The sequence below is a fragment of the Rhineura floridana genome, chromosome 1, assembly GCF_030035675.1.
Source record: "Rhineura floridana isolate rRhiFlo1 chromosome 1, rRhiFlo1.hap2, whole genome shotgun sequence".
Lineage (NCBI taxonomy): Eukaryota > Metazoa > Chordata > Lepidosauria > Squamata > Rhineuridae > Rhineura > Rhineura floridana.
In genome coordinates this window covers 145,353,663-145,363,135 of record NC_084480.1, presented here as the reverse complement: position 1 = coordinate 145,363,135, position 9,473 = coordinate 145,353,663, and the positions used below count along the sequence as shown (strand labels likewise).

The 9,473-nt window shown below is 38.9% G+C and overlaps 1 protein-coding gene across 1 annotated transcript; it reads left to right on the top strand.

Annotated features, from left to right (window-relative positions):
* Positions 1–801: 801 nt before the first annotated feature.
* LOC133376890 (taste receptor type 2 member 40-like) lies at positions 802–1,770 on the top strand. Its single transcript, XM_061609812.1, has one exon. It carries the CDS (start codon positions 802–804, stop codon positions 1,768–1,770), a length of 969 nt encoding a protein of 322 aa, XP_061465796.1.
* The last annotated feature ends 7,703 nt before the right edge of the window (positions 1,771–9,473 follow it).

Sequence of the window (9,473 nt, the reverse complement as noted above, 5' to 3'; positions counted from 1 at the left end):
CAAGCCAATCAACATTAAAAGGGAGCAAGTTAGCCACTGAGAACAGTCTTCTAATAACATGCTATCTTGTCCTTTCGTGCTGATTGGCGCCAATCAGAATGAAAAGAGATCAGTAGCTAACACACGCCTCCCCTTGCATGCCGATTGGATCCTAGGTTGAGCTTCATGGCAAAGTACCTTGGTTTCCCAAATCCTAGTCCCACACTTGGTTTCATTTCAGAATTCTTAAAATCAAAGTGCATTTTAAACATTTTTTGCAACGTTTAGCCCCCAAAGAGACAGAGTGGAGGGAAGCCTGTGCACACAGCAGTTTTATTCTGGTTCTATAATTCTTCAACTGTAGAAGACATGGTGTGTGCTGGGGTCATTGCTGTGAGGGGATGTGATCTGACCCTGCACTTCTGAATTTGCCACTACACTACTGTTCACAACACTGTTAAAAGTTCATTCTCTGCTCTCCATAGGAAACAGCCAAAGTTTCATTCTTTATGGAAAATTTGAACTAAGGAATTAGAGTGCTAAAAATTAAATCATGAAATGGTTCTGTTTGTTGACTGTCCTGAAATATCAGCAATAGACAATCAAGGTATCTGAAAAGTGACTAAGGCATTATGTTATGTTTCTGTAAGGTATGGATTCCACATGCTTGCCACAGATGCCATTTAGAAAAACAGTAACCAGAGAACTCTGCTCATTTGCATTAATTGACCTCAGATTTTCAGTCAAAGCCTCCTCCCTGATCAAGATACAACCTTTCATATATCTTCCACTGGTACAGAAAATATCTCTATGGGATCTACCATGTCTGGAAACCAGATATTTTACATTACTCCATCCATAAGCTTCTTCTTCACTGTTTCAGGTATTCTTTGTCTCTTGGTCATCATCACCAATGGACTTATTGTTGGTGTGAATCTTGCTGATTGGATGAAAGGCAGAAGTCTGATGCCAAGTGGTAAAATCCTGGTCAGTCTGGGGCTGTCCAATCTTTGCTTCTCCACTGCAATCACTCTGGATTATTTCATCTCACACATCTGGAAGCAGGTCTACAGAACTTTTTACATGGTGCAAAAAATCACGTTAACCCTTGATATTGCCATGAGCTTTTGGTTCACCGCCTGGCTCAGTGTTTTCTACTGCATGAAGATTGTCAACTTTAAGCAATCATTTTTGTTGAAGGTGAAACTAAAATTTTCTAGCCTTGTGCATTGGTTCCTCCTTGGTTCTGTGCTGGCTTCTTTTGGAGCAACGATCCTTGTCCTCTGGGCATTTACAAAAATAACACAAGGAAATCCAACCAAATACCTGAACAATCAAACGATTGTCCCTCCCTCTGACTTTAACCTTACAAACAACTACAAAAAACAAAAAATACTGGTCCATATGACCCTGTATTACAGACTCCTCATCATTATCCTGGGTTGCTCTGTTCCTCTGGTGGTGGTGATTGTCTCTTCTGTTTCAGTTCTCAATTTTCTTTTCAGGCATGCCCAAAATCTGGAACAAAATGCATCCATTTTCCACAATCCTTGCCTGGAGGTTCACCTAAATGCAGCCAAGTCAGTGCTGTCTCTTGTTCTAAGTTACATTTCCTTGTTTGTGTGTGAGATACTAATGAGAACTGAAATCTTTCCCAACTGGACTTATCAGTATTTTCTGTGTCTGACATTTCAACTTTCTACCTTGGTGGCACAAGGTTTCATCCTGATCACAAGTAATCCAAAACTGAAACAATCAGCTGTACAAATTCTTCCCTGTGTGCAATGGTAAACTAACTTGTCAGATGTTCCACAGCAACACAGCAATTTTAGGGTAAAAACAGTTTGTCTGGCATAGAAGTACTTTCACTCTGTTCAGTAATATAACTTTTCCTCTCCAGCACTGATATAAAGGCTTGTTTAAGTTTGTAGCAAAATCTGGCTGTGGATGACGTTGATTGGAGATTACATGTGACATTATCAACCCCCTCACCCTGTTTACTTTTTTTCAATAAGTTTTAAAAAATAATTCTTTTTTTTCAACAGGAGGAATAATGAATGAGTAAATATATATGTGGCACTTGAGAAAATAAAAACTGGGCAACAGCAAGACTAACTGCTTGACCCAGCGTTTGACTTGCTAGAATGTCTAACTGCCATGTAAACTGTGAAGCTGGAAGTAAGGCAAGCTGGTAACACAGGAAAACAACCCACTGTTACTCCTCTTAAACTATAATGCCTGCTTTGATATGGAAAGGACTTCAGTTTCAAGGAATCAAGAACTGCAAACTTGATTGGAAGAATTATACAGGGATGCATTGTTCCTGCAAAAAATTTGTAATATAAACCAAACAGCTCTAAAACTCAAATCTGAAGGTCCTGGAACAAGTTCTTGTTTTCAGAGCTGTATGGAAAGCAAACCCCATACATGGCTGAATTTGCACATTAAAATATGCTGTCTGCTCATGACTTTGAACAAATCACTGCCAATTGTACTGTACATGTGAAAATGACTTTGAATCATATAACACGGCACAGATTTTAGCATGTAAGATGAGCGACCACAGGTTTTCCCCAACATTATTTGCTCTCCAGTTTTAAAATGCTGTTCTGAGAGTGAAAACAGTTACAGTTGGGATAATAAATTCCAAGCAATGAACAGTCCAACTGTAGCTCAGAATGTAAGAATTGTGAGCTGGATCAGATCCATCTAGTCCAGCATTCTGCACCCAATAATAGGAAACCAGATTCTTTTTAAAAGTTCATAAGAAGCGAATAAGGATGGCAGTTATCTTTTCTTGTTTGCCTTCAGCATTATTTAAGCAGACACATGTAAGCCTGTAGGGAAAGAATGTCTTAATTCCAAACTGCATTTTGAAACATTTTGAAACATTTTGAACTCACACCAGTAGAGTTGGGAGAGTTGGATGCTAGTTCGGAAGAACCACAATAAATGTTGAGGGACCCACCTCCTGAAAGACCATCTTCATCCCTATGAGCCTTCTCAGGTGTTAGGATTGACAAAGGTAGTTCCACCACCCTCAGAAGTGTGGGGAATAGCGGCTCAGGAGATGGCATGCTGTATAGCAGCCTCTACATCGTGGAACTCATTCCCCACAGAGCTGTGCCTAGAATCTTCACTGTATCACTTTCCCCAGATGCTCTTTACCCTGACCTTTGACTGTTAATGTATTTTTGTTTTGTGGGATCCATTTCTTTGGTTGAATTTACACTGTTCTGTTCCATTTGGTTTGGTTTTACTTGTTTTATAACTGAAACTCTTTCACCTGTTCTTATAATTGTATATTACACTGTTATAACCTGCCCTGGAACTTTATGGTAATGTGTGGGTAAGAAATCTTATCAATAAATAGTTAATTTCAGGGAATGCATTGTTGAGTTATTGTGAAAGAGGTTTGAGCTAGAACAAATCTTCAAGGCTCTTAATTAGGGCTGCAGGTTGCAATTCCACAGAAGCGCAGAAAAGGCTTAGAAAGTAGTTTAGGTCACAGAATTAAATTTCCTGAGAGCTCAACTTTTTTCCTTTCTTTTTAAGAAGAAAGTTTCAAGCATTTATAGTTGAGAAGACATGCTAGAAAGTATGTGGGCATTGATCCTGTGGAAATCTCAGAAGCTAAAGGAATGGCTGAATATATTTTCCAGTCATTGGGGCTTCAGTGTCCTGCATAGCTTTGGCTAGCAAAACCATAATCAGTTATGCAAGGTGGTAAACCTTGCAGACTAAACTATGCAAAATAGGAGAGTATAAAACCTTGCATGTATAATAGAAGTTGCATAATTTTGCTTTTTTTGGTGCATAATTTTATTTTATCATGGAATGTACACAACTTTACCCTTAAAATTGACATTCTCTATGTCAATTTTTTGTTGTTCATTTTCTGACATTTTGATCTTTGGATTCTCGTTTTATACATATTATTGGTTTTATGGTTTTCTTGTACTGATAAGTGTGCTTTAATAGATTGTTGTGCACTACTTTGGAATTCTTTGGCTTGAAGGGGGAGGCTATACATTTAATATAAATAATAATTCATAGCTAGCTCAGCTGTAATGCTGCAACTATTTGGGTGCAGAAAGGCCTAAGTCAAATAATGACCATATGCAGAATATGGAGTGAACAGAGTCCATCCCATCAAAATGTCAGCAGTCTTATAATATCCAAAATTATTTCCACGTCAGATCACTCTTAATGGCAGCATATTTTATTTTTGTGTTCTGTTGGAATTTCAATACTGCTCAACATATAAAGTATCAGAGTGGTGTATATTTTAAGACTTGAAAGGAAATGCAGAATAAAATGCAGAAAACCAGTAAAGCACCTTCAGTAGGATGGGCAACATGGCTGGGTCACACTACAGGGAAAGCCCTGGAAGCATAAGAAAGCAAGTGTCTAAAGCAGCGTTTCTCAACCGGTGTGCCTCTAGATGTTGTTGGACCACAATCCCCATCTTTCCTGACTATTGGCAATGCTGGCTGAGGCTGATGGGAGTTGTGGTCCAACAGCATCTGGAAGCACACCGGTTGAGAAACACTGGAAAGCATAGCAAAGTAGAAACTTGCTGGCTGTCCAAAGAGGGGGATTCCACAAAGCAGGTGCAGCAGACTTTAAGAGCATGTGTGGCACAGTCAAAAGTGTCTCCTGAAGACCACAGTACATATGGAAAAAGGCAGTCGCCCAGCTAGGCTAGTCCAAAGTTATTTAGGGCTTTATTTATACCATCAGGTTTTAGCATACTGGTAACCATTGCAACATATGGAAGGCACCAGATGGGAGAACCCTGCTCTAAAAACACTAAGAACACAATGCTATATCCTCTTACCTGGGAGGAAAACCTATTGGAAGTGAGTGATCCACAACATGCAGAATATGTTCAGCACAGTCACCTGATGAACATTGCTCATTATTTTACACCACATTCAGCAGCTTGCAGGGCCTGACCAGAGCTTGGAAGATTACTTTTAAAAAGTAATAAATTACAGTTACAGTTACATGGCCCAAAAAAAGTAGTAATTACCGTTACAATTACAATTGCTTTGAAAGTAACTGAATACTTTACTTTCCCTCCAAAGTAATCACTACAATTACATTTCAGTTACTTTAAAAAAACTGCCTACAAGGTGCTGGCCTTGGCTGCTGCACATCTAAGTAGCCTAAAACAACATTAAAAATAAACAAACACATACAGAGGCAGTAGAATAATTATTTTTATTCATAAGATAGCAAATGGTGGTCTGTCCACTGGTAAGGGTGGTGGGGAGGGAGGCTGAGGCGACTACTCAGATCTTTGCACGTCAAACCAAGTGCAACCCCCCCCCCTCAGCCAGCCAGCATAATGTCTCTCACTTAACGACCTCCCGGACCCTGCCCTGCCACCAGCTAAGGGACACTCACTCAAGCAAACATTTTCCCGAGATGCAAAAAAGTTTAAATACTGCAAATGCAGCACAGTAGCCAGAGATGGTGGTGGAGGCCACTTTGTGTGCCAAAACATGTTGTCATCTTTCATCTCCACAGTTCTTTATCTCCATTCTGCTGTTGCCTCCTTCTCCTCCTTTATCCATGTTCTTGACCTCCGGATCCTTTTTCCCTCCACTCCATTCTTCACCACCACTATCTGTTTTTTAAAATAATTGTTTTCTCCACTCCACTCCGTCTCACTGTCTGCCTCCTCCCTCGTTGCCTCCTACCCACCCACAGAGCATGAGGGAAGAGCGACACTGTACAGAAGCCCAGTTTGAGGCACATGATTTTCATCCACAAATCAGAGGAGCAGAAGACTTCCCCCTGCTTCCCCCCCAAGTAATGCCCAAAAGTAATTCTTAAAACGATACAATTACTCCACAAAAGTAGTAAAATTACTCCTAGTTCTATTACAATCAAAATGTAAAGGAATTACCCACTCGTTACTCAAAAAAGTAATGAATTACAAGTAGTCCGTTACTTGTAACTAGTTACTTCCAAGCTCTGGGCCTGACCTTGAGTGGTGATGAGCATTAAAAGCTATAGCCTACATTAAAAATTTACCTGCTTCAAAGAGATCAGCTGAAGCCTCGAACAGTAGGTAATTTTATTTCTATTTATTTTCTTATTATTTATTAATTTATATACTGCTTAATATCAAGATAGGCTTCTTTTATTATTACATTTATGTCCTGCTTTTCCTCCAAGGAGTCCCAGGCAGTGCACATTATTTTTCCCTTCTCCATTTTTTCTTTACAACAATCCTGTTAGGTACTTTATTATTAATAATAACAATAACAATTTTAGTTATTACCCACCCTTCACCTAAGGCCCCAGGGCAATAATTATTTTACAATAATTTAAAATACAACATTAAAACAGTTTAAGACAACTTACCAGCATTAGAATAGGGTGGATCCTAAAAATATACATCTCTTATGTCAAAGGGCAGGATTGGAGGTAGTGACTGGCCCAAGGTCACTTGTGTACTTTATGGCAAAGTGGGGATTTGAGCCCTGGTCTCTAGGTCGCAGTCCAATAGTCTAACCATTACATCACACTGACACTGACGATAAAAAAAAATCTTAAACACAACACCCCAACCTTGCCATGTGGAAGATGTGGCAATGCCTTAGGCAGAGGAACATTTTAAAATCATAAGTGAATGTATTTGGTTAATCTCAATGCTCTGTGAAACTAACAGTTGAAAATATAAAGAAGACAGAAACATTAGCATGATGGAAACGTCAGAAGAAAAAATTGTTTATTTGCATCTCCAGTTTTCATCACTACAAAACAGCTTTAATCAGATTAATGTTTTGATACTGTGCCACAATTGCATTTCCTCTACCAATTTTTTCTTCTTCTAATGACAGTTTATTGGATAGGAAATTATTTTCATGGTGGTGGAATACATACGACAATTTTCATTTCTTGGACAATTAAGAATATTTACAAAGAGATTAGAAAATATGGATTAGATACGCACTGGTAAGAATATTGACTGACAGAAATTATAAATAAAACTGCAAGTGATCTTGGTGAACTTCACTCTTACTAGGAAGATATTAGTTCATGGGGGTAGAATTATTTTTTTCAAATAGAAAATATCAAGACAAATGCTTTTAGTCAAGTACTTTAGCAAATGCTGTGTCATTTAATCTTAGAATGTGATGGATTTTTTAAAAAAAATAAGCAAATAAATTAGAATTGAAAATGATTCCAATGGCAATTTGAAAAAAATTCACTTTCAATCATATACTACAAAATAATGTTAATTAACAACACACACTATTCTTTCATTCCCAATTATCCAAGCAATGTTTGTTGGATTTTCTCAGCATTTCAGTGAGAATCAAAGGTATGTATTTTGAAAACAGAGTAGGATTGCATCTACATCTCAGTGACATTTCCCCAACCTTTCCTGACTTATTCTAGAACCCCAGAGGCTAGGCTAAATGGCTTACTGAGCTACTGAAGGTGCTCAGGCTTTGGCTCTTGTGACCTTGCACTGGGAGGGGGTTCCGTAATGGACGGGGAGGGGGGATTCTCTGTCACCATGAAGAGGGCAGTCTTAGAGGATTTCAGACATTGTAATGTGAGGGTGAAGGAACTCTTGTGTTCCTCTGCTTGTTTCCTGTTGTGATTTTTCTCCCTGGTTTGATTTTTAAAAAACAATTTAAAAAAAAAAGAAGTGGGGGGAGATATTTCTTTTTTTAAAGAAAAGCAAGGGAGAGAGTTACGCATGGTCAGAAATCTCTCTCTCACACACCAGTTTGGGGGCATATTGGGTGAACAGGTAATTTTGGGTTCCAGCTACTTCCTACAAGGTTTGGATTCCAGTTGCTGCCTTTTTGGTTCTATTTTTGGTTCTTCTGCTCCAAAGGCAGTTGGGCTAGGGTTTTGGAGGAGCCAGCAGGATCAGAGGGGGTCATCTGACACTGGATCTCCCTTTACAACATTGGAGCTCTAGTCACATCCACACCATCCATTTCCCCAAAGACTCCTGGGAAATGTAGTTTGTTAAGGGTACTGATGTCACCAAGCTACAATTCTCAGGATTCTCCATGACTGTTTAAAGTAGCTGTAAATGTATGGTGTGGACCTCTCTCTCCAACATCTGAGGACTATGGTACCTGGGACACCTTGCTAGGGACTATAGTATTATAGCCTTATGTAATTTTATTTTCACTGAAGTAGGGAAGGGATCCATTCACTGGTGCCAGTTTCAAAGCACTCAGTCGACCTAACAGGCTGATTTTGATTCAAATTTGTCCTTTGTCCACTAGCCACTGCTTTTACTGAAGCAGGTGTTTTGCCCCTTGTAAAAACTATTGACGTTAATATTGATAATTTTAAATGAAATAGCGATATTTTGAGAGGAAATATCAATAAATGAAAGGAAATATTTAATAAAATATCAATATTTTAGAGGCAATCGAAAGAAAAAGAAAGAAAGAAAGAAAGAAAGAAAGAAAGAAAGAAAGAAAGAAAGAAAGAAAGAAAGAAAGAAAGAAGAGGTCCTTTTCAAAAACTTTTATGCTTCTGTGGGAAATTAGGCGAGCATAAACCTCTGCAGCTTAACTCCCCATACAAGCCATGAGACACAAAAGCTGGAAGGACTCTCATGTTTGTGTGCCAGATACTGAATCCTGGAGTAGGGATGGACAAGAAATTTGATTCACTTCTCCTTTCAAGCCAAATCTATCAAATTCGCACTTCATGAAACAATGTGAGAACTGAAACACATCCATCCTTCGGTTTTTTTTTTAATTTTGCAATGCAGTTTGCCAACCAATCATTACAAAAATGCGTATGTTAGGGAGAAATGTGCATAAAATGATTATATAAGTAAACATAACATACGAAAATGCATTTTATGGCAGGAAATTGCTTGCAAGAATGTGTACATTAGTCAAAACTCTCTACAAAAATCTAATTATTAGGAGAAATTCACACTAAAATGCTGGAGAATTTTCATGAGGATTTTTTTTTAAAAAAAATTACAAATTGCTGCAGAAACGTGGTGGACTGAATTTAAGATAGGAAAAATGAGAAACTGAGAGAACTGGCACTGACAGACTTTCCCATCCCTATCCTGGAGTGCCTCTGCCACTTGTATTCAGCCATGAAAAAGTTGTATGCAAGTATGTGTGTGTGTACACTATGGTTGCACACAGGGGAGGAGATGCTCTAGAATGCAGTGGTTGCCTGCAAGAACTTCAGAGGCCTCCTCCTCCTTTGTTTGTTTGTTGCCCCGTGGTTGATCTGGGGAAATGGAGCTGCTGAGTCACTCTTGAAAGATGGAGGTGTGTGCTGTTCCCGTCAGCAGGATGACATTCAAAGTGATTAAACAAATAAACAGACATGATCAGTCATCTTTACATTCAGGGTGACCTGTTCCGATTTCTCTCCAGCCCTTTCATCCACACAGTATGGAAGGTGTGGCAGGGAATAAATTCCCACCCGGTATGCCTCTGAGACTGAAGAAAAGTAATAGAGTAATAAAAGCC